The 27,018-nt window shown below is 71.2% G+C and overlaps 4 protein-coding genes across 7 annotated transcripts; 2 read left to right on the forward strand and 2 right to left on the reverse strand.

Annotated features, from left to right (window-relative positions):
* Positions 1 to 3,308: 3,308 nt before the first annotated feature.
* Positions 3,309 to 7,843, reverse strand: USHBP1 (USH1 protein network component harmonin binding protein 1). Its single transcript, XM_064497209.1, has 11 exons — positions 7,718 to 7,843; positions 6,844 to 7,001; positions 6,589 to 6,763; positions 6,311 to 6,511; positions 5,694 to 6,043; positions 5,440 to 5,580; positions 5,267 to 5,369; positions 4,801 to 5,208; positions 4,494 to 4,655; positions 4,250 to 4,341; positions 3,309 to 4,155 (listed from the first exon to the last, which is right to left on the reverse strand). Exons 1-11 carry the CDS (start codon positions 7,841 to 7,843, stop codon positions 3,309 to 3,311), a joined length of 2,763 nt encoding a protein of 920 aa, XP_064353279.1.
* Positions 7,844 to 10,036: 2,193 nt separating this feature from the next.
* Positions 10,037 to 13,290, forward strand: BABAM1 (BRISC and BRCA1 A complex member 1). Of its 2 annotated transcripts, none has more exons than XM_064497489.1 (9): positions 10,037 to 10,187; positions 10,898 to 11,210; positions 11,295 to 11,353; positions 11,467 to 11,587; positions 11,674 to 11,752; positions 12,152 to 12,176; positions 12,477 to 12,606; positions 12,759 to 12,845; positions 12,918 to 13,290. In XM_064497489.1, exons 2-9 carry the CDS (start codon positions 10,917 to 10,919, stop codon positions 13,116 to 13,118), a joined length of 996 nt encoding a protein of 331 aa, XP_064353559.1. In that variant the 5' UTR covers positions 10,037 to 10,187; positions 10,898 to 10,916; the 3' UTR covers positions 13,119 to 13,290. The 2 variants fall into 2 exon arrangements, with proteins under 2 accessions (XP_064353559.1, XP_064353560.1); XM_064497490.1 differs by having other exon boundaries at positions 10,137 to 10,211.
* Positions 13,291 to 14,164: 874 nt separating this feature from the next.
* Positions 14,165 to 17,576, forward strand: ANKLE1 (ankyrin repeat and LEM domain containing 1). The gene is made up of 6 exons (XM_064497484.1): positions 14,165 to 14,222; positions 15,181 to 16,057; positions 16,155 to 16,317; positions 16,460 to 16,619; positions 16,702 to 16,831; positions 17,321 to 17,576. Exons 2-6 carry the CDS (start codon positions 15,232 to 15,234, stop codon positions 17,491 to 17,493), a joined length of 1,452 nt encoding a protein of 483 aa, XP_064353554.1. The 5' UTR covers positions 14,165 to 14,222; positions 15,181 to 15,231; the 3' UTR covers positions 17,494 to 17,576.
* Positions 17,577 to 18,157: 581 nt separating this feature from the next.
* On the reverse strand, positions 18,158 to 26,160 carry ABHD8 (abhydrolase domain containing 8). Of its 3 annotated transcripts, none has more exons than XM_026120647.2 (5): positions 25,772 to 26,160; positions 20,820 to 21,555; positions 20,183 to 20,353; positions 19,858 to 20,074; positions 18,158 to 19,761 (listed from the first exon to the last, which is right to left on the reverse strand). In XM_026120647.2, exons 2-5 carry the CDS (start codon positions 21,545 to 21,547, stop codon positions 19,612 to 19,614), a joined length of 1,266 nt encoding a protein of 421 aa, XP_025976432.2. In that variant the 5' UTR covers positions 21,548 to 21,555; positions 25,772 to 26,160; the 3' UTR covers positions 18,158 to 19,611. The 3 variants fall into 3 exon arrangements, with proteins under 3 accessions (XP_025976432.2, XP_025976433.2, XP_064353557.1); XM_026120648.2 differs by having other exon boundaries at positions 25,509 to 26,160; XM_064497487.1 differs by lacking the exon at positions 25,772 to 26,160 and adding an exon at positions 25,418 to 25,471.
* Positions 26,161 to 27,018: the final 858 nt, after the last annotated feature.

The raw sequence follows: 27,018 nt of genomic DNA on the forward strand, positions 1-27,018 counted from the left end.
CTCCCGGGCCCGCCGGCGCGGGCCGTGTTTGTTTTGACGTTGGGGTCCAGTTGGCGACGGCGTTTGATCTCCGGAGGAATTCCTCCTTCCTCGCGCTGCTCCGCTGCCCCGGCCGCACAAAGGCCCCACGGTCCCCCGGCCCCCCCAGCCCGGCAGCAGCGCTCGGCCGGGCCCCCGCCGCGCTTCCCCATCCGAGACCGGCCGGACCCGCTGGTGGCCTCGGGCTGCGGGGGAATCGTCCGGCATCGCCTCCCCTGCCGGCCTCGCTGCCCCCGGGCAGCCCCGGCCCCCGCCGTGGCCGTCTCAGGGGGAGGAATTTGCCTTTGAAAATTATAGATGTTTCCTTGGCTTTGAACAAAACACCGCTGGAGTGAGGAGGGCAGGAGGGCGCGGGGAGGGGACGCGCTCGCCCCACGGCTGCGGCTGCCCCGGCATCCCGGCCTCCGGGTTTTGAGCCTGTCCCCGGCTGCAGCGGTTGCGTGTCCCCGGCTGGCGCGTGCACCGCGCCGGGGCAGGACCCGGCCCCGCTCCTCGCCGAGCTGCTCCGGGGCTCCCGCCAGGGCGGAGGGTGCCGAGCCCCGGCCGCGGTGCTTATCGCTCACGTTCCTGGGGCAGGATCCCGGCGGCTCGTCTCCGGCACACGGCGCGCGCCTGCCTGCGCGGGAGGTGACGGCGGGCCCGAGAGCTGCTCCGGAGCCACAGGAGGAGGAAGGGGCCTTCGCACCCGGGGCTGCCCTGTGCCCGCTGCCGGGTTCCCTGCGCGCGGCGGCCCCGGTGCCCCGCGTGCCCTGTGCGGCCACGCTGCCTGGGCGTGCAGCAGCGGCGCACGCGGGGAGCTCGTGCACGGCACCGCCGGAGCTGCTGCCGTCTCCCCCTCGCTCCCGCCGGCGCGCCGCACGGATGGCTGCTCCCTGCCCTACATTCCCGGGATATCAGATCCCGCTCCCCCTGCACCCAGCCGGCGTCGCCCGGGAGCGGGCCGGACGCTCCCTCCCCGGTGGGGGCATGAATCACGCCTCCGCCCCAGCGGCAGACGCGCCGGCTCCCCTCCGCCGCGCGGGGGGTTCCCCCCCTCGGCCCCGGCCTCTCCCGCTGCACCGCGGCTCCCGGCTCCCTGCATTCCCCTGCGCTGGCCCCTCAGCCCCGGGTGCTTGTGGCCCCCGAGACCTGCTCTCCCTGGGGGCGGGATGCAGCCCCCGGGGATCTCACGTCCCGGGGTCCCTGGGGCTTTGCCCATCGCCCCTCGGCTTCCCAGCCTCCGCCCTGGCAGGGAGCTGGCGCCGCTCCGTAACGGGGAAACTGAGGCAGGGAGCGGGCTGTAAATCATTAGGGCGGGCGGAGCCCTCCCTGCCTTGCTGTGGGGCTGGACAACCCTGGCTGCGCCACGCTGCACCGTGCCGTGCTGCATCATGCCGTGCTGCATCGTGCTGTGCCACGCTGCGCCGTGCTGCGCCGTGCCATGCCGTGCTGTGCCATGCCGTGCCGTGCCAAGGTTGCCTGGCCCCACGCCCCGAGCGCACGGCACACTCTGTCCTTGGCAGCGGCTCGGGATGCGCCGGGGCTGGCACCGCGGCTTGGCCCGGGGCGGCGGTGGGCGAGAGGGGAGGCCTCGGCCTGTCCCAGGCCCCCGGGCTGCGGGCGGCTCAGCCCCGCTCGGCGCGGGGCGGGAGGACGGGGGCGGGCGCCTGTGCTCCCCTCCTCCCCGGCGCGGGGGGACTTGAAAGCGGCCCCGCAGCCCCGGCCCTTTGGCCCTTTCAGGCGGCTCGCGGTGGAGCCTGACCCGCGCACAAAGCCCCGCGGAGCCCATTTGAATCTGAAAGGGGGTCTGAGCGCCGAGCCCTGACCTTCAACCCGCGGGTCAGCCGGGGCGGCCCGGGACCCCCCGCCGCGCCGTGCCGTGCCGTGCCATGGGCCACGCGGGCCGCGCCGGGTGCCGCAGAGCCTTCCTGCAGCGGGCGGCTGCCGGGGCCGGCATCCACGTGACCGGTGCTCCCGTTTCGTGCCGGCGCTGCTCCCCGGGGCGCCGGGAAGTCGTCCTCCGATCCGGGTCATGGCGCGACCGGGGACACGGGGCTGCCCCCGTTTCCGGGGCCCCCAAGGGCTGGCGGTGAGGGGCCCTGGGCTCTGGGTGCGGGAGATCTGGGTGGGGAGCTGCATCCCAGCCTCCCTCCCTGCATCCCTGCCCTACAGCCTATATCCCTGCATCCCTGCCCTACAGCCTGCATTCCTGCCCCACACCCTGCATCCCTGCCTGCATCCCTGCCCCACACCCTGCATCCCTGCCCCACACCCTGCATCCCTGCATCCCTGCCCCACATCCCTGCATCCCTGCCTGCATCCCTGCATCCCAGTCTTGCATCCCAGCCCCACATCCTTGCCCTGCATGCTGGCCTCCCTGCCTGCATCTCTGCCCCACAACCCTGCATCCCTGCCTGCATCCCTGCATCCCAGCCCCACATCCTTGCCCTGCATCCTGGCCTCCCTGTCTGCATCCCTGCCCCACATCCCTGCATCCGTGCTCTGCATCCCTGCCCCACATCCTTGCATCTGTGCCTGCATCCCTGCCCCACACCCCTGCATCCCTGCGCTGCATCCCTGTGCTCTCCATCGCCACGGCCTGGGATATTGATCCGCCAAGCCTTGAACTCCGCTTTGCCTCCTCCCCGGGGAGACGCCGGGCTCATGCAGGCAGCTGAGTGCCTCTCGCTCCCTGCCTGTGTTTCCGTGGGCCCTGCAGCGGGGCTGCGCCCGGGGCTGCCCCACGGCCCGCGCAGCGTTGCAGCAGAGCCCCGCGCTTGGCATGGCCCCGCCGCGCGGGTGCTGGACCGTGCCGGCTGCACCAGCTTCCCTCCACCACCCCGGCGCGGCCCCGCTCCCAGGCCCCGCGCGGCGAGGCCGCCCCGGCGCAGGGTCACTGCTTCTCGCCCCTCCTGCATATGCATGGGGCCCTCCTGCCACGGCCACCGCCGTCACCTTTGATCCCGCGTCAGGGACAACGAAACGGCTTCATCTGCGCCCGGGAGATAGCGGGAGGCCGGGGGCGGGGAGGGGGCCGCTTTGTTCCCAGCCCGGCGCCAGCACCTCCGCGGTCCCTCCCGTTCCCCCTGGCTGCTCAGCTCAGCCCGGCCCCCGCGGGTGCGCGGCAGGAGGACCCCGACCCCGGCGCCGCGGCGGGACCGGCCGAGCCGCAGCCACGCGAATCCCGCGCTTAGCCGTTTATTCTCCGCGCAGATGCATAGCCGGGGGCCGTCCCGCGCTGTGCCGGCGGGGCGATGCCGGGGGGCTCCGGGACGGCGGCGGGCGGCTGCCTAGATGCAGGTCTCGCTGCCGGCGGCGCGGCGCTGCTGCAGGCGATGGAGGCGACGGGCCAGCGCCTGCGCCCGCCGCGCGTGCTGCTCGCCCACGGCGCCCGCCTGCGCCTCCAGCCGCCGCAGCTGGGCCTCCTGCTTCCGCCGCGCGCCGCGGTACGCCAGGGCCAGGGCGCTGCGGAGGGTGCCGCGCCTCAGCCCCGCGGCCCCCTGAGCCCCCGCGGCGTGCACGGCAGGAATCGCGCAATGTGGGGCGTGCGGGGAGCGGGGTGCACCCCCGGGGGATGCAGGCGGGGGGGGGACTGGAGGTGGGCACAGCAGGACTGTGGGGGGCAGGGGGGGTTGCACCCCCAGGGGATGCAGGCGGGGGGGGACTGGAGGTGGGCACAGCAGGGCTGTGCGTCGCGGGGGGGGGGTTGCACCCCTGAGGGATGCAGGCGGGGGGGGACTGGAGGGGGGCACAGCAGGGCTGTGGGGTGCAGGGGGGGTTGCACCCCCAGGGGATGCAGACGGGGGGGACTGGAAGGGTGCACGGCAGGACTGTGGGGTGCAGGGGGGCAGGAGGAGGCGGCAGGTCGGCGCATGCCGAGGGGGCACCCCCGGGGCCTGCAGAGTGGGGACCACGCAGCCTGGGCCGTGCAGGGGGGACCGCGTGTCTGGGGCGTGCCGAGGCGGACCGTGCATGTGGGGCGTGCTGAGGGGGGGCTGCGTGCCCCCCACCCACCTGTGAGCCTGGAAGAAGTCGCCGGTGACGGCGCTGCACTGCGCCTGCTGCGCCCGGCTGACGGCGCTGGCCTGCTCCAGGGCGAGCGCCAGGGCCCGGGCCCGGGAATGCAGCTCCTCCGTCCTGCGGGACACCGCGCGTGGCACCGAGCCGTGCCGTGCCTTCACCGCCCACTCAGGGGCCGCCGGGCCCCGCGGCGCCGGTGAGGGTCTCTTACCGAGCCAGCGCGCCGAGCAGCTCTCGCGCCGTGCTCTCCAGGTCCGCGGGGCGCTGGGGAGCCGTCGCGCCCGTCCCGCCGGGCTGGGCATCCTGGGGAGGCCGGTGCGGGCTCAGCACCCACGGCACAGCCTGGCGGGACCCCGGCCCCGGGCAGCCCAGAGACCCCCTCCCGGGGACACGTCCATCGCGGGGGGACATGCACCAAGGAGGGGGGCGAGCCCCTGGTCCCGCACCCACCATACCTCCTCGGGGCTGCCAGGCCCCCCGCCCCGCTCCTGCTCCAGGTGCTGGAGCAGCAGGAGCAGCGCCGCCTCCCGCGGCCCCTGCGCCGCCGCCAGCACTGCCAGGCCCCGCTTCTCCGTCTCCTCCAGCTGCAGCTGCGTCCGCAGGTCGGCCATGGCCTCCTGGGGGGCACAGCGTCACCCCGGGGTGCCCCCGCCCAGCCCAGCAGCCCTTTGCAGGGTGCTCGAGCCGTGCACCCCGCTCTGGACCCCGCGGGAGCAGGGGAGGGGTCCAGGTGTCCCCCCCCCCCCCCCCCCGGCCGCACACCTTGAGCATCGCCAGCTCCTGCAGCAGCTGGGCTTTGTCGGGCTTCCGCTGGGGCGCAGGGCCGGGCGGGGGGGGCCGCGCGTCCCGGAGCGCCTGCTCGGCCCGAGCCCAGACGTCCTCGCTGCGCCGGGCGACGGCGCTGGCGGGTGCCGGGGTGGCGTGCAGTGACGCCTGCACGGCCGCCTGCTCCGCACGCAGCCGGCGGATGTGCTCGCGCAGGGTCCCCTCATCCGGGCTGCTGCCAGCACCCAGCGGTGGCACCTCGGGGCCGGGGGAGCCACCGCCGCTGCTCTCCTCCTGCCCGTCCGGCTCCGCTCGCCCCGGGAGCTGCGTCTCCTCCGGCTGCACAGCGCCAGCTCCGCTCCCGCATCCCTGCTCCACTGCAGGCCCTGGGCATGGCACGGGCAGCTTCAGGTGGGCGTCCCCACGCTGGGGACCGGCATCCTCCCCGCATCCCGCATCCCGCATCCCGCATCCCGCCAGGTTGGGACTCACCGGTGCCTGTCCCGTCCTCCAGCTTGGCCCGCGTCAGCTGGAGCAGCGCGGCATAGGCCTCCACGCAGCGCTCGCTGCACGAGACGGGGCTCAGCACCGCGCGGGACCCGCAGCCCTGCCGCCGCCGCCGGCGCGGTGCCCTACCTGCACTGCAGGGCCAGGCGCAGCGCGGTGCTGTGCGACTCGTGCTGGCCCAGCACCATGCTGAGCCGCTCCGAGTCGCCCTTGCAGTCCCGCAGCGTGGCCGAGAGCAGCTGGTTCACCGCCTTGAGCCGCTCGATGCACCTGGAGCCGAGGGGCCGGCGTCACCGCGGCGCGGCACGGCCTCCCCGCCGCCCCCCCGGGTGCTGCCGGCGCGGCGCCTCGGTTTCCCCGCCCGCGGGGCCGGGGGCACTCACCCCTGCAGCTGCTGCACCCGCTGCTGCAGCTGGCGGCCGGGGCCCTCGGCGGCGCTGGGGGGCGGCTGGGCCGGGGGGCGGCCGTGGGGCAGCGCGCCGTGGCAGCTCCGGGACCGCCGCAGCGGGTCGTGGGCCGCGCCGACGGGCTGCTGGAGAGGAGCCGGGAGCCCCGGAGCGGGGCCGTGGGCGAGGGGCAGCGCGGCTCCCATGGCGTCGAGCGGAGCCCAGGCATGCCCCCTGCCCCGGCACCGGCCCGCGCTCACCTGCGGCGGCCTCGGCTCGTCCTGCCACGGGGCACCGCCGGGCCCCGGGGTCTCCGTCCGGCACAGGGCGTCCTGCAGCTCCCGCACCTGAGCGGGGCGAGCGGGGCTGAGCGGCGGCTCCGCATCCGGAGCCCCCCAGGGACTGCGCTGCTGCCGGGGGCCGGGGCTGCTCTGTGGTCCCCCACGGGCTGAGCCACGGGAATTGCTCCCCGTGCCATGCCCTGTCCTTCCTGGTCCCATTGGCACGACACGGCACGGCACGGCACGGCACAGCTCGGCACGGCACGGCATGGCACGGCATGGCATGGCACGGCATGGCTCGGCACGGCACGACCTCGCCGGCCCGGGGCTCACCTTCCTCTGGAGCCGGTCGCGCTCGTCCCGCAGAGCCCCCAGCGCGGCGGTGGCCCGGCTCAGCTCCTCCTCGCGCCGCCCCAGGGCCGCCCGCAGTGCCGCCTTCCCCGCCGCCGCCGCCGCCGCCTCCTCCTCGAACCGCGCGGCCTCCTCGGCCGCCAGCCCCGCGCCGGCTCCCCGCCGGTCAAGCTCCTGCAGGCTCTGGGGGAAGGGGGGGGGGCCGGTCAGGCGGTGCCCCTCACCGCGGCGTCGGGGCTGCCCCGCGCGGCAGTGCTCACCTTGGCCGCCCGCGCCCACTCCTCGCCGGGTGCCAGCGGCCACCCGTGCCGGGAGAAGACGGCGCGCTCCAGCGAGCTCACGGCCTGCTGCAGGGCTGCGAAGAGATCGGGGCCACGGGGCGGCCGGTCCTCCTCCTCCTCCTCCTCCTCCTCTTCCTCCTCCTCCTCCTCCTCCCTGGGGGCAGCAAGGGGGACATGCAGAGGGGCTACCCATGCCACCACGTGCCGCCCACCCGGGGCTGTCACCACCGGTACCTGCCGGTCCAGCGCCGCAGCCGCTCGGCGGTCCGGTGCAGGCGGGCGGCGGTGGCCAGCAGCCCGGCGACGCGCTCCTCGCAGCGCGGGGTGCCCCCGTCGTCCCCCGCCGCCGCCTTGGCCTCGTCCGCCCGCTCGGGCAGCGGGGCCAGCGGGGGCTGCGGGGAGCAAACAGCCGTCTGCCCGCGCCGCCCCGCAACGGCCCCGGCCCCGGCCCGCAGCCCAGCGCAGCACTCCGGCCGTGCCGGGGCGATGCCGTGGGTGCAACCTGCCGGGATGCGCCTGGGGGCAGGGACGCATTTGGGTGCAGAGCTGCATCGCTGCAACACGGTGCCCTGCTGCAACATGCTGCCCTGCTGCAACGCGGTGCCCTGCCGCAACACGGTGCCCTGCCGCAACACAGTGCCCTGCTTTCCACAGCCCCGTGCAGGGCCTGGCAGGGCCGGGTGGTGCGTCCCGTGCCGGCACACGGGGACGGGCGCAGCAGGATGCACAGCCCGCCGCCACGCTACGCCCGTGCGAAGCCCCCGGAGCCCCCGCCGCACGGCTCCAGCAGCCCTTCCTCGCAGGGGCAGGGCCACGGCTGGCTGCGCCTGGCCGTGTGGGTGCCCGGGTGCCGCCGTGGGCCGCGGGGCTGGGGCGGGCGCTGCCCGGGGTCGGCGAGGCTCGGCCCCCCCCGGTGCTGCGGCAGCGCGGAAGCAGGAGCAGTTTCCTGTTTGCAGCGGGAACAATGAGCAGCGTCGCTGCGAGGTCACGGCAGCGGCCGGGGTGGCCGCGGCTCCTGGCCTGCCGTGGCCAGCGGGGCCGGCAGCCGGACCGGGCGGCCAGGGCTGGTCCCGGCTGGTGCTGCGGGTCCGGCAAGCCCCAAACCGGCCACAGGAGCCGTGTCGGAGCCTGGATCCACGGCCCAGGCCATGGCCAGGGGATGCCACGGCTGGGGGATGCGCATGGCTGGGGGATGCCCATGGCTGGGAGATGCCCGTGGCTGGGGGATGCCCATGGTGGGGCAGGGGCTCCCGGCTATGCAGGGATTGATGTCCCTGGTGATTCCCCCCTCCGGGGGGCCGGGCGTCCAGGCACAGGGCTTCTCCCCTGGGCGTCCCCGAGTCCCGCGCTGGCCCGGGCTCCCTGGCCGCTCAGGCCCAGCCCTCCGGCAGCGCCCGGCCTGTGAGACGCCCCACTTGCCTTCTCCATCCCGGCCGGGCTCCGGCCCGCAATGCCCCGCTCCGGCCCGTGCCCGATCCCGGGGGCTTGTTCCCACGGCGGCCGGGGCCGGCTCTGCGGCTGGCGGCTCTGTGGCACGTCCCGGCCGGGGCCGCGTCCCCCGGGCTCGCTGCAGGGCTGTGCCGCTCCCACCCTGGCCCCTCCAGGCTTTTCCCATTCCTTGTTCCTGCGGAGATTTCCTCTTCCTCGCGGAGCCCGGCTCAGCCTCCTGCACTTAACCATTGCGCTGCCCGCGTCCCCGCGCCCTGGCTGCCCGCTGCGGCTGGGTGCCCGGGGTGCCCGGGGTGCCCAGGGTGTGGGGCAGAGCCCTGCTGGGAGGCTCCAAGGAGGCAGTGTGCGGCAGGGTTGTGTTTGGGGTACAAGCGTGTTCAGCGTGCACGGGGGGCAGTGCCTGGGTGCTGCAGGGTGGTGCATGAGCGTTTCAGGTGCAGCGGGATGGTGCATGGGTGCTGCAGGGTGGTGCATGGGTGTTAAGGTGCAGGGGGATGGTGCATGGGTGCTGCAGGGTGGTGCATGGGTGTAAAGGTGCAGGGACATGGTGCATGGGTGCTACAGGGTGGTGCATGGGTGTTAAGGTGCAGGGGGATGGTGCATGGGTGCTGCAGGGTGGTGCATGGGTGTTAAGGTGCAGGGGGATGGTGCACGGGTGCTGCAGGGTGGTGCATGGGTGTTAAGGTGCAGGGGGATGGTGCACGGGTGCTGCAGGGTGGTGCATGGGTGTTAAGGTGCAGGGGGATGGTGCACGGGTGCTGCAGGGTGGTGCATGGGTGTTAAGGTGCAGGGGGATGGTGCATGGGTGCTGCAGGGTGGTGCATGGGTGTTAAGGTGCAGGGGGATGGTGCACGGGTGCTGCAGGGTGGTGCATGGGTGTTAAGGTGCAGCGGGATGGTGCATGGGTGCTGCAGGGTGGTGCATGGGTGTTAAGGTGCAGGGAGACGGTACACGGGTGCTGCAGGGTGGTGCATGGGTGTTAAGGTGCAGCGGGATGGTGCATGGGTGCTGCAGGGTGGTGCATGGGTGTTAAGGTGCAGGGAGACGGTACACGGGTGCTGCAGGGTGGTGCATGGGTGTTAAGGTGCAGGGAGATGGTACACGGGTGGTGCATGAGCGTTTCAGGTGCAGCGGGATGGTGCATGGGTGCTGCAGGGTGGTGCATGGGTGTTAAGGTGCAGGGGGATGGTGCATGGGTGCTGCAGGGTGGTGCATGGGTGTAAAGGTGCAGGGACATGGTGCATGGGTGCTACAGGGTGGTGCATGGGTGTTAAGGTGCAGGGGGATGGTGCATGGGTGCTGCAGGGTGGTGCATGGGTGTTAAGGTGCAGGGGGATGGTGCACGGGTGCTGCAGGGTGGTGCATGGGTGTTAAGGTGCAGGGGGATGGTGCACGGGTGCTGCAGGGTGGTGCATGGGTGTTAAGGTGCAGGGGGATGGTGCACGGGTGCTGCAGGGTGGTGCATGGGTGTTAAGGTGCAGGGGGATGGTGCATGGGTGCTGCAGGGTGGTGCATGGGTGTTAAGGTGCAGGGGGATGGTGCACGGGTGCTGCAGGGTGGTGCATGGGTGTTAAGGTGCAGGGGGATGGTGCATGGGTGCTGCAGGGTGGTGCATGGGTGTTAAGGTGCAGGGGGATGGTGCACGGGTGCTGCAGGGTGGTGCATGGGTGTTAAGGTGCAGGGGGATGGTGCACGGGTGCTGCAGGGTGGTGCATGGGTGTTAAGGTGCAGGGGGATGGTGCACGGGTGCTGCAGGGTGGTGCATGGGTGTTAAGGTGCAGGGGGATGGTGCATGGGTGCTGCAGGGTGGTGCATGGGTGTTAAGGTGCAGGGGGATGGTGCACGGGTGCTGCAGGGTGGTGCATGTGCAGTTAGGGTGCCACGGGTGGGTACGGAGGGTGCAGTGGGAGGTGCACGGGTGCAGGAGGGCACGCGTGGGTGTCGGCGGTGCAGCGCATGGGTATTTCGGGTGCCGGGCCGGGAAGGGAGCCACATCGCCAGCCGTGATGCCCGGGGGGGGGCCCCCGCGACGAAGCCCGACGGGGCCCCGCGGAACTACAAGTCCCAGCAGCCCCCGTGCGGCGCCGCTTCCGGGTGGCGCTGGGCGGGGCTGGTGCGGCCGAGCGCGGGTGAGCGCGCGCCGGGGGTGCGGGGTGCGTGGGGGGGTGCGTGGGGCAGGGGCTGCATGAGCGGGGGCGGGTGGTGGGAGCGGGTACAAGGGGGTGCACGGGGCTGCACGGGGGTGCATAGGGCAGGGGGGTGCGTGGGGCAGGGGCGCACGAGCAGGGGTTGCGCGGGGCGGGGGGGTGCAGGGGGCACTGTGCAATCCCTGCTTACGCACCCCTGCACTGGGGGAAGGGGCGAGGGGGGGCATGAGCAGGGGGTGCATGGGGCAGGGGTACGTGGGGCTGGGCTGGGGGTGCATGAGCGAGGATTGCACGGAGCAGGGGGGCGCGTGGGGCAGGATCATGTGGGGCTGGGCTGGGGGTGCATGGGTGAGGATTGCATGGAGCAGGGGGGCGCGTGGGGCAGGGGCTGTGGGGCTGGGCTGGGGGTGCATGAGCGAGGATTGCACGGACCGGGGGGGCGCGTGGGGCAGGGGCTGTGGGGCTGGGCTGGGGGTGCATGAGCGAGGATTGCACGGAGCAGGGGGGCGCGTGGGGCAGGGGCTGTGGGGCTGGGCTGGGGGTGCATGAGCGAGGATTGCACGGAGCAGGGGGGCGCGTGGGGCAGGGGCTGTGGGGCTGGGCTGGGGGTGCATGAGCGAGGATTGCACGGAGCAGGGGGGCGCGTGGGGCAGGGGCTGTGGGGCTGGGCTGCAGCGGCGGCTCCCGTGCAGCGCCGTGCCGGACTCGCCCATGGAGCGCGGCTGCGCGATGGACACGTCGGAGCCGGGCAGCGCGGCCGAGGAGGAGGAGGAGAAGGCGGCGGAGCAGCGGCCCAGGACCCGCTCCAACCCCGAGGGCGCTGAGGACCGGGCGCTGAGCGCCCAGGCCAGCGTGGGCAACCGCAGCGAGGGCGAGGGCGAGGCGGCCAGCGCCGACGACAGCCCGCCGGGCCCGGCGGCACCCGACGGCAAGGCCTGGCCCGGCCCCGCTCACCCCACCGAGGTGCAGGTGAAGACGCCGCGGGTGAACTGCCCCGAGAAGGTGGTGAGTGCCGGGGGCCGCGGCGGGGGCCGCCGGGGTGGTGCATGTCGGCGCGCCGCACGCTCAGGCCGCGGCTTTCTTGCACAGATCATCTGCCTGGACCTGTCGGAGGAGATGTCCCTGCCCAAGCTGGAGTCCTTCAACGGGTGAGCGCGGCCGTGGGCCGGATCCTGCCCGCGCCGAGCTGGCGGCAGCGCCGGGCGCGATGGGCAGCGCCGGGGCCGGGCGCGCTGCCGCTGACGTCCGTCCCCCGCGGCAGGTCCAAGACCAACGCGCTGAACATCTCCCAGAAGATGATCGAGATGTTCGTGCGGACGAAGCACAAGATCGACAAGTGCCACGAGTTCGCGCTGGTGGTGGTGAACAACGACGCCACGTGGGTGAGCGGGGCCGGGCCGCGGCGGCCGAGCCAGGCACAGCGGTGGTGGCGGTGGCCCCGCAGCCCCCTCACCCCGGCCCCTCTCAGCTCTCAGGCTTCACCTCGGACCCCCGCGAGGTCTGCAGCTGCCTCTACGACCTGGAGACCGTCGTGTGCAAGTCGTTCAGTATCCTGCGGTGGTGGCGGGGGGCCGGGGGGCCGGGACCGCGCGGGGGACCCACGGCAGCTGCCGGGGGCCGGGAACACCGCGAGCACCGCGGCCGCGGTCCCTCAGCCGCGGCTTTCCGGGCCCTTTGCCTGAAGATGGCAGCAGATCCCGTGGTCCCGGCCGGATGAGCCGTGCTGTCCCTGCCGGAGGCACCTCGGGCTTGGAGGCTGCAGAGGCCAAACTGGGCTCCTAAATCCCCACATTCGGTGTTTAATGCCGGGACCTTCCCGGCCTTTCGGATGCCTGTTTGTCGGTGCGTCCCGGTGCCGGCTGGACCGCGGGTCGGGGTGCGGGGACGTCCCTGTGGCACGGGAACGGGGTCTGTACGCACAGACCGGTCCTTAGCTCGGGCTCCAGATCTGGAAGGACTCTTCAACCTCATGTAAGTACAGCGCTGGGGGGTGCGGGGGGGGGGGGGGGTTGCCGGCTGCAGCCCTGGCTCCCTCGTGGCCGTGAATTTTCTGCCCTTCTGTAAAAACGCAGCAATCCTTTAATCCAAGTAGGTCCTGGGCAGCTGCTGCTTTTTCCGTCCAAGCCCGGCACTGCCCCGGGTTTCCCACGTAGCTGGTTAACTTGGCGAGACGGGGCTTGTCCCGGCTCGGCTGCCGGGAGCTGGCGAGCCCCTTCCCGCGGCTCCCCGGTGCCCACGGCCCCCCTGAGCTGCCCCCTCCCCCTGGTGCAGCCAGCAGAAGATCGAGCTGCCGGTGACGGAGAACGTGCAGACCATCCCGCCGCCCTACGTGGTCCGCACCATCCTGGTGTTCAGCCGCCCGGCCTGCCAGCCCCAGTTCTCCGCCACGGAGCACATGAAGGTGGGTGCCGCTGCCCTGGGGCGCTGGGGAGGCTCGGGGCTGCCGGGGCGTGTTGTGCCGTGGGGGTTTTCCCCCAGGAAAACCGTTGGGATTTGGGAATCGGCTCCCCTCCCAGAGCCGGGGGCGAGTCGCGGCTCCGCTTCCCCCTGCAGAAGATGCTGCAGTGCCCCTACTTCTTCTTCGACGTGGTTTACATCCACAACGGGGTGGACGACAAAGACGACGAGACCAGCTGGAAGGTAAGTGCCAGACGGGCCGTCTCCCCCCGCGGCGGCCCTGCCCCGACGCGCTGCCCCTGTCCCCCCCCCCAGGAGATGTACGCCTTCTTCAGCAACCTGGACACCAAAGGCACCAACTACAAGTACGAGGTGTCGCTGACGGGGCCGGCCGTGGAGCTGCACAACTGCATGGCCAAGCTGCTGGCGCACCCGCTGCAGCGGCCCTTCCAGACCCACGCGGCCTACAGCCTGCTCGAGGAGGACGAGCCGGCCGAGAGCGAGGCCACCGTGTGAACCGCGGCGGCTGCCCGGGGCGCGCGCTGGCACTCGCTGCGGCCGCCCTTCCCTCGGGCTGTGGGGGACCCGCTGATAGAACGAGGCTTTTTGCTGTGTCGATGCCCGTAACCTGCCCCTAAAGCTCGGTCCAGGAGGCCGAGGCGGCTGTTAGTAAAGGACTGACCTGGTACCGGTGTTTGGCTGTGTGTTACAATCCGAGGCAGGATTAGCTTGGTGACTACGTAATTGAGCCTGGTGACTGTGTAATTGCAGAAAAAGAGGTGCATTTTACTTAAATGGCACCGCACTGGTGGGAAGTGCTGGTGCAGGGCACGGGGAGGCACTGGGTGCCCCAGTACAGGGCACTGGGAGGCACTGGTGCAGGGTACTGGGAGGTGCTGGGTGCCCCAGTGCAAGGCACTGGGAGTCGGTGGTGCAGGGCACGGGGAAGTGCTGGGTGCCCCAGTACAGGGCACTGGGAGGTGCTGGTGCAGGAGACTGGGAGGCACTGGTGCAGGGTACTGGGAGGTGCTGGGTGCCCCAGTGCGAGGCACTGGGAGTCGGTGGTGCAGGGCACGGGGAAGTGCTGGGTGCCCCAGTACAGGGCACTGGGAGGTGCTGGTGCAGGGCAGTGGGAGGTGCTGGATGCCGCAGTGCAAGGCACTGGGAGACGCTGGTGCAGGGCAGTGGGAGGTGCTGGGCGCCCCAGTACAGGGCACTGGGAAGCGCTGGTGCAGGGCACAGGGAGGTGCTGGGCGCCCCAGTACAGGGCACTGGGAAGCGCTGGTGCAGGGCACAGGGAGGTGCTGGGCGCCCCAGTACAGGGCACTGGGAAGCGCTGGTGCAGGGCACAGGGAGGTGCTGGGCGCCCCAGTACAGGGCACTGGGAAGCGCTGGGAGCACGGCCCCTCCCCTTCCAGCTGCGGCACCACGTGGGGCGCGGGCCAGCTGCGGGCACAGCTGGCGGCGGGGGGGGGGAGCCGGCCAGCCCTGCACGGGCTCCGATTGGCCGCGTCGGCAGCCAATGAGCGGCGGGGCGGCGGCGGCGCGCGGGGTTCGAAGCGGCGGGGCGCAGTGCGCGTGCGCGCGGGGCGGCATGAGCGGCGGGGGGCGGCGCGAGCCGTAAGGGGGCTGCGCCGGCACCGGGGGGGGCTGCGCCGGCACCGGGGGGGCATTGCCTGCCCTGCACCGGGGGGGCCTGGACCGGGAGGAGCCTGGGCGGGCGGGCGGGCGTTGCATGCCCTGCACCGGGGGGGCTGCACCGGGGGGGGCCCGTCCGGCAGGCTTTGCCCTGGGGAGGGCATTGCATCTATTGCACGGGGGGGTGCCCCGGGGGACCCCCCCCGGGAGGGCACTGCGTGCGCTGCCTCGGGGGTGTTGTTGCACTGGGGGGAGTCGCTGCGCGCACTGTACCTGGGGGGGCCTCGTGCTGCAGGGGCAGAGCGGTGCATGGGGGGGGCCGGTGCAGGCGCTGGGGAGGGGGTTCATGCACGGGGGGGGGTGTTACCGTAAGGATTAGTGGGAGGGGGGTTGCAGCATGTATTGCACGAGGGGGCTCGCTGCATTCGGTGCTGCGGGAAGGGGGGGCTGCATTGCTGTGGGGGGAGGTCACTGCGCAAGGGGAGCCTTGCACTGGGGGGGGGTCGTTGGGCACGGGGGGCTCCTTGCCCCGTGCTCCTGGCAGGGGGTGCCGCCGTGCACCTGGCCACCAGCGAGGAGCGGGGGGGCGGCGCGCGCTGCCTGCGCTGCTGCTGCACCACGGCGGGGACCCCAACGCCAGGTACCGGGGCGGGGGGGCGGCCGCAGCCCCGGGCTCCGTGCCCCCCCTGTGGCCGAGCGGCCCGGGGAGGGGGGTGCCGCCGGGCGTCTGAGCGCTGCCACCGCGCCTGGTCCGCCGAGGAGCTCACGCCGCTGCACGTCGCCGCGGCCTGGGGCCGTCACCGCTGCCTCAGGCCGCTGCTGGAGACCGGGGGGGACCCGGAGCTGCGCGACCAGGCCAGCGGGGCTGGGGGGCCGCCGCGGCTGGGGATGCGCCCCGGCGGGGGCCGCGGTGCTGAGCGCGGTATCGCTTTTCCCGCAGGACGGGAAGCGAGCCGTCGACCTGGCGCTGGAGCGGGGCAGCCGCGGGTGCATGCGGGTCCTGTGGGACTGGCAGCGTGCCCCCCGGCCCCCCGGCATGGGCAGCCCCGGCCGTGGGGGGGCCACGGGGGCCCGGCGCCTCTGCAAGGATGGCTTTGACCCCGGGCCCCTGAGCAGCAGCGGCGGCGAGCCGGAGGCCAGGCTGGGTCCCGGCTGGGGAGAGCCCCCCGTGCCCCCCCCACAGCCCCTCGCCTGCAGCACGCTGCTCGGCGGCCCTGGTGACAGCAGCTCCGACGACGAGGCCTTCGTCACCGCCGCCGAGACGCTGCCGGCCCTGCTGCGGGCTTGCAGCCTCGGCGGCTCGAGCGCCCCGGAGCCGGAGCTGCCCCGGCTCCGCCACGTCACCCCCAGGAGCAAGAGCCGCCTGGGGGCCTTGGCAGCCCGGCTTGGCACCCCCCCCTCCTCCTCCTCCTCCTCCTCCTCCTCCTCCTCGCTCCTTGGTGAGACGCCGGAGATGCTCCCACAGTGCGGGGGTCCTGCTGCCCCCCCGGGGCACCGCGGCGCCCTCGGGGACGGGGATGCATCCGATGGGTACCTGGATGAGACGGGATCTCCGGATGCCACCGTGCTCCTGCCCGGGCAGCCCGGCTTGTCCCCGGGGGCCGGCGGCTCCGGCGGCTCCAGCCCCGCCGTCCCACCGGGCTGCGGGTGCCCCGTGGGTGCTGCCGAGCCGCCACCGCCGCCGCTCTCGGACGCGACGCTGCTGCGGGAGCTGCGCAGGCTGGGCGCCGACCCGGGGCCCGTCACCGCCCTGACGCGGCGGGTCTACGCGCGGCGGCTGGCGGTGCTGAGCGCGGCGGAGGCGGGCGGCCCCGCAGGTGAGTGCCGGGGGGGCAACCCCCCCTTGCAGGCATGCATTGCCGCCGTGCCCCCGCGGCGCTGGCAGAGGGCTCACGCATCCCCGCTGCCCCCCAGGCCACAGCCCCGAGCTCGCGGCGGCGCTGGAGACGTCCCGCATCCCCGACTGCGCGGACGACGAGCTGGCCCTGGCCCGGCACTTCGACCGCTGCAGCGGGGGCTGGCGCTGGCGCGGAGGCGCCCTCAAGTCCAGCTTCAACTACCTCCTCCTCGACCCCAGGTGGGCTCCGCACCGGTGCTCCGCGCCGCGGGACGTCCCGGCTGATAAACCCCGGGGGGGTTGCAAGCCCCGAGCCCATCCCTGGGCATCGCCCACCCGAGCGGGACCTGGAGCCGGGTGCCGAGAGCTGGGCGTCCCCCAGGGCCACCCAGGACCTGCCGCTCCACTCCCGCCACCTGAGCCCGGCCGAGTGCTTCAGGACCTTCGTGCAGGCCATCTTCTACGTGGGCAAGGGGACGCGCGCCCGGCCCTACTGCCACCTCTACGAGGCCCTGAGCCACCAGCGCGCCGGGAAGGCGAAGGTAGGGGCCGGGCCGGGGGGAGGCCGGCACACGGCGGGCGGGCTGGGGGCTGGCGCGGGTGACGGTGCCCCGGCGTCCCCAGGCCTGTCCCAAGGTGTGGCGCATCCTGGAGATCTGGGCCGGCGGGCAGGGCGTCCTCTCGGTGCACTGCTTCCAGAGCGCCGTCGCGGCGGAGGCTTACACGCGGGAGGCCTGCCTCGTGGAGGCCATCGGTGAGCGCTGCCCCGGGGTGCCTGGGGTGGGCTGCGGCGCGAGCGTCTCCTCTGCAGCCCCTCGGGCTCCCGGGGCTCTTCCCGCTCCCCCCCTCCTGCCTGCTCCACTTGGGAACAGGGGGATGCAGGGGGGCATTGCAGGCAGGAGCGGGGGGATGCAGGCGGCATTGCAGGCAGGAGGGGGGGGCATGCAGGTGGGATGCAGGCGGGATGCAGGCGGGAGTGGGGGGATGCAAGCAGGAGCAGGGGGGATGCAGGGGGGATTGCAGGCAGGAGCAGGGGGGATGCAGGGGGGATTGCAGGCAGGAGCAGGGGGGATGCAGGCAGGAGCAGTGGGGATGCAGGGGGGATTGCAGGCAGGAGCAGGGGGGATGCAGGCAGGAGTTTGCTCCCAGGCACCAGGAGGGTCTGGGGTCCTGGGCGGCCAGCGCGAGGCTCAGCGGCAGGGCTGGGGCGGGCGCCGGCGGTGCTCAGCACCCTCCGCGGCAGGGCTGCGGGCGCTCACCAACCAGAAGAAGGGGAACTGCTACGGCGTGGCGGCCAGCTGGCCCGTGCGGCGCCGCCGGCGCCTGGGCGTCCACATGCTGCACCGGGCCATGCAGATCTTCCTGGCCGAGGGCGAGCGGCAGCTCCGGCCAGCGGACATCCACGCCGGGCGCTGAGCGGGGCCGGCCGCGGGCGCCGACTCCCCCCGGCACGGCCGCTCCGGGGGTCCGGGGCTGCTTTGCACCGGGGCGGCTGCGGGCCGGGCTCGGCCGCCTTGCCGGGGCCCCAGGGTCCGGGCGGCTCCTCGGTTCCTCCGCACCCCCGGCGAGGCAGAGGAGCGGCTGGGGCCGGGGCCGGGGCGGCCGCTCTGCGCTTCCCAGGGGCCTGGGGCCAGTGCTGCTCCCCCTGGCCTGCGGGTTTTATGTCGTGAATGTTTGCTAGAGTTCTTCTATTTTTCTACTATTTTCCTAAAATGGTGAGAAATAAATCACTACAAGTATTTTTTCCTAAGAAATCAAAGCTTTGGGCATCTGCTTTCTGGCGTCAGTTCCCTGGTCTGTGCTGTGCTCCTAGAAAACCAGAGTCCCGTGTGTCCCACTGCGTTCCTGGTGCACAGGGACAGGGACAGCGCTGCGTGCCGTGGTGCATGGGGACAGAGCCGTGGTGCATGGGAACAGCGCTGCATGCCGTGGTGCATGGGGACAGTGCTATGGTGCCATGGTGCATGGGGACAGGATCATGGTGCATTGGCACGGGGACAGCCCTGTGTGCCGTGGTGCATGGGGACAGGGACAGTCCTGCGTGGCACATCGGTCTCCCCGTAATCACATCGGACGCGGCTGAGAATATAAGACGGCTTTACTGTATGAAATGGCACTAACACAGCGTGTCTCAGCGGCGCGGGGGTACGGGGGCAGCTTTGCCTTGGCCTTAACACAAGCGATGTCGGTACAAGCGGCACGGACGCCATGGCAACGGACAGGTAAGAGCTGTGTCCCACAGCGGGGCAGTAACAGTCACCTCGAGCCGGTTCGGGGGGTGCCGGGGTCCGGGCACGGCCGCGGCGGGGGGCCACCGCCTGCTGGTGCTCGATGGGGGGCCCCCGGCCCTGGGGACGAGGCCGGTGGCAGGGGGGGACGCCGGGGGGGAAGGGGCTCCCCGGCGAGGGCCGCTCCGCGCTGGGGTTTCGGGAGGGAGGTGGGCTCAGCCTCGGGGCAGGTTTCCGCGGGATGAACCAGCCTGGGGGGTTCTTTGGTTTAGGCGGGGGAAATAAAGGAAAAAGGGGGTGGCTGGGCTCTTGGGGGGGGCCGGGGAGGCTGCTTGCACCGTCGCTCCGAGGCCCCCGCGGCGCGGGTGTGCAGCGGGCCGGCGCGTGGCCGCTCCACGTGCGCCCGGCCGGGAGGTGCTTCAGGGTGCCGGAGCAGCTGGACGCCGGGATGGAGGGCGGAGGGGGCTCCGCGGTGGTGCCTGGGTTGGTGACTGCGCACAGCGGCACGGGGAAGCGGTGGGAGAGCTCGGGTTTGGTGCCGCGGCCCCGGCCGGGCTCCCTCCTGCTGCTGCCCCGGCCGGGAGGCGCAGCCAAGCTGGCCACGCCGGCGTGCCCGGGGCGGGTGGCTGCCTCCTCCTCCTCCTCCTCCTCCTCCTCCTCCTCCTCCTGCCGCAGCCCCCGGGAGGCCTCGCACCCCGGGCCGGGCCGGGCAGGAGGGCGCCGAGAGCCGCTGAAAGCCGCGTGCACGGTGGTTGCAAGCTCCTCGAGGCAGGGCCTGCGGCGGCTCCGGCAAGGCCATGCAGCTTCCCGGGGCGACCGGAGAGACGAAGCCAACTGCCGGGAACGCCGGAGGAGCCGTCGGCCTCCCCGTAAAGCAATCGCAGACCGGCTCCTCCGGCCCGGGGAGGAAGGTGCTGCGAGGAGCCGAGGTGCCCCCGGGTTCGCCCCGGGGGACCCAGTCCGGTCTTGTCCCCTTTCACCCCAGGCGGAACCAGCTTCCCCGCAGCTCCCTCCCTGGGCCCCCGCGGGGGTCACTGCGCGAGAAAAACAACACTACGACGAAACAGGATGAAGACGCTCCAACGGCGGCCATCCCGCCCCGGCGGGACGGGAATGGGAGTCTGCCTCGTTCCCGCTGCCGGCCTGCAGCCGCTGCCCACGGAGCCCTCGCGCTCCGCCGCCGGGCGAGAAAACCGGCTCCGCCGCCGGCAAGGGGCGGCCGCCGCCGGCCCCTGCGCTCGCAAACCCCTCTGCGCTCCGCGGCGGCTCTCCCACGAAAGCAGCCCGGTCACCGCTCCCCGCTGCCTTATTTCTTCTCTCGCTGCGCGTCCCCGGCTGGCGTCTCGGGCTCCCAGAGGACGAACTCGTGGAGCAGGGTGTTCACCGTCTCGGGACACTCCATCATCACCATGTGGCTGCCCTCGTCGATCACCTTCAGGAAGGCGATCAGCAGGATCTGCGGGGAGAGACCGCGGCACCGGCCGGCATCAGCCCCGGCACGCGGCGGCGGCCGGCGTCAGCCCCGGCGCGAGCCCCCCGCGCGCCCCCCTACCTCGGCCATGCGCTGGTCCTCCTCCACCGGGACGAACTTGTCGTGCATGCCGTGGACCAGCAGCACGGGCACGGCCAGCTCGGCGTGGTAGACCTCGTCGCCCTCCGGCCAGTACTGCCCACTCATCATGGCGCGCAGCACGAAGGAGGAGACGTTGAAGGCGTTGCCTTCCTTCAGCAGCTGCTTCTCTTTGGCACCCTGGCGCGCGAAGCCGGCCCTGGGGGCAGAGCCGGCGTGGGGCTCGCGTCCCGCGGGGGGCTCACATCCCCGCGCCGGGGCTTTCCTGGCCCCGCGGCTCCCTCCCGGCACCGGCACGGCCACTCACTTGAGGAAGCTCCAGGCCAGGCAGGGCGACAGGCAGCGGAGCACGCAGGTTGGCATGTTGAAGATGGAGCAGAGGCTGGGCTCCAGCGCCGTGGGGCCCCCGCCGTTGATCATGATCACCTTGTGCACCAGGTCCGGGTACTCGTGGGCGAGGAAGGTGCAGAAGGAAACCCTGCGCGGAGAAACGGGCTCGGAGATGGGCTCGGTCGTGCTGGCGGCAGGATCCCTTCCTGTCCTCGGCTAATCCTTTCACTGCCCGTCTGCGGCTCGGCCGACCCCGTCCGCCCCTTCGCGCGCTCCTGCAGCGTGAACCTGCCCCTCCGAGGGCCGCCCGCCCCCCAGGCCAGCCCGCGGCACGCTCGGTCTCCATCTAATCGACTTTCTCGGGCTTTACTCTATTTATAGGCTCGGGGCTGCCTGCTCCGTGGCCGGCACGCGTGCTCCGCTCGGGAGGACGGGCTCCGGGATTAGCCGGGCCCACGGACCCAGCCCGGCCAGAGGCAGGCGATAAAACCCCAGGGATAAACCTAGAGACGGAAACCCCACGCTCCAAGGGCAGCGTGCGCCCAGCGTTTTGCTGCCACGGAGGTGGGGGGCGACGGACCCCCCCTGCCCCATGGGACCCACGGGGGCCTTACCCGTACGAGTGGCCGATCAGGATGTTCCTCTTCTTGGCGAAGCGCTTGAAGACGGCCCTCATGTCCTCGGCCAGCGCGTAGAAGGTGTAGGCGGCAGCGATCTGCGGGGCCGAGCTGCAGCCGTGGCCGGCCAGGTCGGGGGCCACCACCTCGTAGCCCAGCTTGGTGAAGAAGTCCAGCTGCTCCTTCCAGATGTCGAGGGAGCCGCCCACGCCGTGGATGAAGAACAGCACCACGTCGCCGTGCGTCCCCTTGCAGCTCGTGATCTGCTTCGTGCAGTCGATGTTGACGACTTTCTTGGGCTTGCGCCTGCGGCGCTTCCCGGGGCCGGCGGGCGCTTCCCGGGGGCCGGGGGGGCCCGGGGGGCCGGCGGGGCCGCCCGGCTCCGCCAGCTCCAGCTCCACGGTGCCGTTGGGCTCGCCGGAGCCGCCGTGGCAGTGCAGGATCTCGGAGCGCACGGCGTCGCCCAGGTTCTCGATCACCAGCTGCCCGCTGCGGTAGACGGTGATCTTGCGCTTGCAGCGCACGGTGCCCCGCTGCGGTGCCTCGGCGGGGGCCTCCTCGGCCGGCCGGGCCGGCGCGCTGTGCCGCACGCGCAGGATCCGCCCCGGCTTCACCTCCATGAAGCTGTAGCCGTTGCCGCACTCAAGGCTGTCGAGCGGCCCCACGGCGTTGGCCGTCTTGCCCAGCAGGCAGCACAGCAGCCCGTCGGCGATGCTGGTCAGCATCCTGCTCCCTGCAGCGGGGCGAGAGGCAAAGCGGGGCGGCGTGAGCGGGGCGGGCGCCCCGGACGCGCCCCTCGGAGCAGCCCCGGACGGGCTTTCATTCCTGATAACCTCCCAAACCTCCATCGGGCTCCGGCCACCAGCCCCGAGGGAAGGAAGAAAAGCCCCTGGGAAACGAAAATGCTATTGCCCTCCTGGCACCAAAGGCAGAGTTAATCCCAGCTATGAAAATACATTATTTAAGCCAATTAAATCAATATATAGAGACCTCCAATCTAAGCCACCAGTGCGAGCAGTGAAGGATGGCAGTTACGGGGAACGGCCTGGGAGGTTTTAATTACAGTCGTTCCACAAACCGAGACTGGAAATCTGGCAGCAGGAGAGCCTGCGGGCGACGGGCTGACGCGGGGCCCGCTTGGAGCCGGGGAGCCTCTCCCGCCGTCATCAGGCTCACGACGGGCGTTTATTATTGATGAAGCTAAACACGGTGAATTATTGATGCTGATGGGCTGCTCAGAGGAGCGCGGGATGCGGCAGCCGCTCCGGGAGCGGGGCCGGGGCCGCCCCGCCGGGAGCCGGTGGTTACCCACCACGAAACCCCTGCAGCGCGGCCGAGGAGGAAGAGCGCGTTCCCAGCGGGAATTAAACCTCTAAACCCCAGGAACGCCATCAGGAGCAGGCCACTTAACTCCCCAACAACCACTTTAAATGCACCCAGCAGGATCACAGGAGCTTTGCTGGCAGAACACACGAGAGCGAATTAGCAAAGCCAAACTGCGGGAGAGGAGGGATAAAGCCCCAGGAGCGACTCAGCCCGGCCGGATCCTGCCGCGGCCTCCCCAAGGCGCCAGACCGGGGGGATCGATGCCGCATCCTCCTTGAAGAGGGTCCGACAAGCCCTGATGCAAAACCCTCCCATGTTAGGCGCCGGGGAGCCTGCACCGCCGTGGCCACCAGCCCGACGCCGGGGAGCCCGCGCCACCGTGCCCGCTCGGCCACCAGCCCGGCACGCGGGTTTCCCCCGCAGGAACGGCCTGTCTGCTTCCCGGGACTAGCTGGGTAACAGCCCCCCCGGCAAACGCCGGCGGCTTCTTCAAGGGAGCTTTGCCAGCTCCCCTCTTCCTCTCGGGAGAGCAGCCAGCACTCAACTCGCGCCCGGCTCCGATGGCCCAGCTCCCACCCAGGCACGGCGCACGGGCTGGATGCGGGCTTGCGCGCGCAGGCTGGAAACGCAGCGGGACCGGTCCCGTCGCGCCTGGGCGAGAAGTACCGGAGCCCAGGCTGCAGCTCCGGCACTGCTTGTGCTCTGTGCAACGTCCAAAGCTCCCCCAACCCTGTACCGATCCGTGCCAGTGGGATGCGGCACTACCTGGGAGAAGCAAGCGCACAGGGCCGGCAGAGCCGAGCCCGTTTCGCAGCGATGCCCGAAGGTGCAAAGCGGAGGAAAACCAGACCCGGCCTGAGCGCAACGCCCTGCATCTCTCCTCCAGGCACGGGCAAATCCCCGGGGGACGCGGCTTGCATCCGAGAGTGCCGAGATCTTTCCAGCAACCTCCTAATTCTGCAAACCAGCTTGGGGCTAAACCAGCTGTGTTCCTCAGCGGCTCCACGTCCGCTTCCAGCGCGAGCTCGAGTCCTGCAGCAAGAGGGGGACCTGCTCGGCTGTCCGGGACGCCCCGCTGCGTCTGGCCGGGGAGGTTTGCAGCTCGTGCTCCGCACGTGACCGTCCTCGCTGGGTGACCCAACCCATGCAGTGGGGAAGCCCCTGCGAAGCCCGGCGGGTAGACGGAGCATCCGAGCCGGGCCGAGCGGCAGCACGCACCCGGCTCCCACCTCCCACGCGCCTCCTCGGAGCCGCCGCGGCCGCCGGCCCGGGATGCTCCTCGCGAGGTGCAAGGGAACCGTGCGGATGCGGGCAACTTTGCAGAGCTGCCGGTAACCATGGCGATGCGCCGGCCCCCGGCTCCCATCAACCGCCGCCGCCAGCAGAAAGTGGGAATTGGGCACCGGTTACATAACGCCAGGCACAACAGTGAGTCAGGCGACAGGAGCGTTATATAAACCTCCCCGCTCCGCGACGAGCTGCCGGAGCCCGGCCGGCACGGCGAGCTTGAGGCCGCACCGGGGCCACCGGGAGCGAGTCGGAGCCGTCTGGGGATGCCGCACCGAGCCCCGCGTCCCCGCATCCCGCGAGGCATCGCTTGGGAAGACGGATGGATCCGAGCCCAGTCGAGGGGCACGTCCGCCACCAGCGTCACGGCTTCGCTGCCGAGCCCTCGCCTCCGGCCTCTCCTCGGCCTCGGCCCCCATCGCCGCGGTGCTCGTGCCCGACGACGACCAGGCTGGGGAAAAACAACTTACTGACCTACTTTGGGCTGCAGCGCCTCGGCTCCTACGCGACTCGCTGGCACCATGCCACGGTTGCAGAAAAATGGGACACGATCCAATGTGTCAGGATGGAGGGTGAAAATCCCCCCCCCCCAGCTCCTGTAGCGTGACAGGGAGCGCGCGGGGCGGCACCGCAGAGCTGCGCTCACCCCCGGCGCCACGGCCGCGCCGGCTCTGCTCGTACAACCCCCGCGGAAAAGAGGGTCTCCCGTTCCTGAAAACCCTCCTGGTCCTGCCTCCCGCTGCCCTGGTCCCATCCCACCTGGATGCAGCCAGCGGCCCATCAAATGCCGCAGGGTGCTGGGAACTGCAAAAATATTCCCCTCCTGTCCTGCCCCCGGTGATGCACCCCGCAATCGCGGGCGGGGGGAAAGATGAGACGCCTCTCCTCGTTGCTGCTTGTGATGCTGGACCCTCTCGGGGAGCCGCAGGGGCTTCGTATCTGCAAATCCCTTGCAAATCCTTGGAGGAGAGGTGCCAAAGACACGGAGAGGAACATTAGACATGCCGCAGCCAGAATCCGAGCTGCGATAATAATTTGTTCAGCTCTAATCCCTTCCCTCCAGGGCTCACAAGTATTAATGATGACACACAACCCTCCTGAGGAACAGGCAAATATTATTATTCTCTTCCCAGCCTCTCCCATTCATTCACTCTCAGCAAAGCAGAGAAGCTACAGCACTGAGGAAATGCTTAAAGAGAGCAACTATTTAAGCACCAATTTCAAATAAGCACAAGAAAATGTTGATGCCACTTGGTCCTTCTAAGTAAACTTCCCTCCAGAGGACTGTGAAACGGTCGCTTTGGACCGGTGGCAAGCATCTGTATTTGCTCTCCTCCACTTGATTTCCATGCACAGATCAATTACAGCAGCTCTATCAGGACATTCGGGAGCAAGGCGTCGGGAAGGCTTTACCAGCCATGCAGGTGAAATCGCACAGACAACCCCGAAATCTCGGCACGGCCAGGCTGCAACTCACATCCGCACTGTCCCCGCGAGCCGGGGAGGACAAGTCCCGGTGCCGCGGGCAGGACTTCGCAGGGGCCCCGCAAAACGCGGGCGAGGGACCCTCGGTTCAGCAGCAGCAGCACCGCGAAAGCAGCATGTCCGCAGCGCCTAAGGCAGCCGGGGAGCCATGGCTGGCTCCCTGCCACCTGCCTCTTCAGGAAGGAGACCTTGAGAAACAAAAGATTATGCAACGCACATCACAGTAACCTGTGTCTGACCTCCGGGACTGAACTGTCAGCTAACCCCCGCGTTTTCCCCAGCCGCCTGGGTTTCCAGGGACATCCCGACATTTCGCAGAGCTGCAGAAAACCCGGCTCGGTTCCTCCGGCAGCAAATGTCCTACAGCCCCCAGTAACCGACTGGAAGAAACCATTGCAAGGAGGAAGGAAGAGAAACCCTGCCCCCTCCGCCAGGCAGCGGCGCGTTCAGGTGCCCCCTCGCTCCGAGCTGAAAATCCGAGCAGATTTGCAATGCACATAGCAACAGCAGTTCTTCATCCAGCACCAGCAATAATTTACTGCAATTGCATCACGACGGCAGCTGTACCTAAGTTTTATTGCTCGGTACCTTTTTAACCCCTTGCTCGAAGCATGCTCCTCTGCCAGGGCTATTTAAGCGTGCGCAATCCGCTCCTGCTCCGAGGGGGGGGTCTGCCCCCCGATCCCGTTTAACGCCTCGCAAATCCCTTCCAATCTTCGGCTTTGGTGCGGATCCTTGGCCACCGCGCTCCCTAGAAGCCCGCCGTCCTCTCCGCCGCGGCGGTGCCCTACGTCCCGGCTGCCGCGCCGGGTCCTCTGCGGGGGGACGGGGGGACGGACCGCCGCGCTCACCTCATTTATTGACAAGAATTGCCGGGAGTCGCGATTGCACATGAAAGGCTCAATCCCGCAGCAGGGGGGAGAGGGGGAGCCGGCTTGGCGGCTCGGCTCGGCGGCTCCTCCGGTTACATGGCTTTCCGCCGGCGCGGCGGGCCGATGGAGAAGCCCCCCGGCTCAGCGCCCCGGCCTCAGGCCAAGCGCTTGCCCCCCATCTCATCTCCCCCCCGGGAGCCCCGGCGGGGAGAGGCGCCTCATGGCCTGGCGCGGGGGTTTCGGGGTGCTGCTGTCCTTGCGGCTATAGCCATAGAAAGCCCCTTAAATCCCTCCTCGAGAGGAGGGCTTTCGGCGTGACGGACAAGGAGCCTTGCCAGTCAAAGCAAGAACCAGGGCGCCGGCGCTGCCGCCTATGGCGAGCCTGCCCGCCGCGAAGGGGCGGGAGGACGTGCCCTGGTTTTTGCCCCACGCCTGCGATGAGTTTTCAAGTCCCCCGGTGCCCCGTGGCGTGAGCGGTTCCCGCTTCTCGGGACGCGGCTTTCCGGAGCCACTGGCTTTGGCGGCCATTTGAAGGCTTTCACCGTTTCCTTGCGATTGGGGTTTCTGCTGCACCGAGCCCCCAGCCGCGTGCGAGCGCCTCGGCACCGCGCACCACAGGCCTAGATGCTGCCGCCACGGCCCGGCGCGATCCACGAGCCGCTCCCCATCCCGGTGCCCTGGTTGAGCAGGCGGGAGCAGCTGGGATCCGCTCGGCGGCCTAGGCTGTGCCACAGAAACCCTGCGGACATTGGGTTGCAAAATGGTGGTGGGTTTCGCCCAGGCGCGGGACGGGGCCCCGCCAGTGAAATCCGGCCGGAGCTGGACACCTTGTTCACTTATGTAGTATTTTCTAATATTTCACCATTTGAGACCATGAGAAGAAAAATGTTACGGGTGGGTGGGTCGGGAATCATGACTGTACTAAGCACAGGGTGGGCAGGGGACCCAGGCGTCCTGGCTGGGCTCTGCCCCCCAGGCCATAGCCCCGCGGGCTGTTGCCATGGCAACAGCATGGCGGCCCCTTGGCTCCTCCAGAACTACAAGACCCATCAGCCCCCGCGGTCTGGTGGCTCTCACGGCGCATGCGCTCCCGCTCTTTCCCCTCCCCCACGCAACGCGGGCTGCGATTGGTCTCGCGGTGGGAGCCAATAGGAGGCGGCGTTGTTTGGGGGACGGTGTTGTCCGTGGCGGTGAGGTGATGGCGTCGGTGGCCGTCGGCTTGGGCC

Source organism: Dromaius novaehollandiae, chromosome 25 (assembly GCF_036370855.1).
Source record: "Dromaius novaehollandiae isolate bDroNov1 chromosome 25, bDroNov1.hap1, whole genome shotgun sequence".
Classification (NCBI taxonomy): domain Eukaryota; kingdom Metazoa; phylum Chordata; class Aves; order Casuariiformes; family Dromaiidae; genus Dromaius; species Dromaius novaehollandiae.

Excerpts from the sequence above, each read along its gene's own strand:
- ABHD8 (XM_026120647.2), bottom strand. The coding sequence starts at position 21,547 with ATGCTGACCAGCATCGCCGACGGGCTGCTGTGCTGCCTGCTGGGCAAG. Across the intron at positions 20,354-20,819 it reads CTGATCGGCCACTCGTACGG|GGTTTCCTTCTGCACCTTCC; the intron begins GTAAGGCCCCCG and ends TTCTCCGCGCAG. Across the intron at positions 19,762-19,857 it reads AGGACCAGCGCATGGCCGAG|ATCCTGCTGATCGCCTTCCT; the intron begins GTAGGGGGGCGC and ends CTCTCCCCGCAG.
- BABAM1 (XM_064497489.1), top strand. The coding sequence starts at position 10,917 with ATGGAGCGCGGCTGCGCGATGGACACGTCGGAGCCGGGCAGCGCGGCC. Across the intron at positions 11,354-11,466 it reads AAGCTGGAGTCCTTCAACGG|GTCCAAGACCAACGCGCTGA; the intron begins GTGAGCGCGGCC and ends CCCCCGCGGCAG. Across the intron at positions 12,846-12,917 it reads ACGACGAGACCAGCTGGAAG|GAGATGTACGCCTTCTTCAG; the intron begins GTAAGTGCCAGA and ends CCCCCCCCCCAG.
- ANKLE1 (XM_064497484.1), top strand. The coding sequence starts at position 15,232 with ATGCGGGTCCTGTGGGACTGGCAGCGTGCCCCCCGGCCCCCCGGCATG. Across the intron at positions 16,058-16,154 it reads GGAGGCGGGCGGCCCCGCAG|GCCACAGCCCCGAGCTCGCG; the intron begins GTGAGTGCCGGG and ends GCTGCCCCCCAG. Across the intron at positions 16,832-17,320 it reads CTGCCTCGTGGAGGCCATCG|GGCTGCGGGCGCTCACCAAC; the intron begins GTGAGCGCTGCC and ends CCTCCGCGGCAG.
- USHBP1 (XM_064497209.1), bottom strand. The coding sequence starts at position 7,843 with ATGGGCATCCCCCAGCCACGGGCATCTCCCAGCCATGGGCATCCCCCA. Across the intron at positions 5,370-5,439 it reads CGCCTGGCCCTGCAGTGCAG|CGAGCGCTGCGTGGAGGCCT; the intron begins GTAGGGCACCGC and ends CGTCTCGTGCAG. Across the intron at positions 4,656-4,800 it reads AGGAGCTGGCGATGCTCAAG|GAGGCCATGGCCGACCTGCG; the intron begins GTGTGCGGCCGG and ends TGTGCCCCCCAG.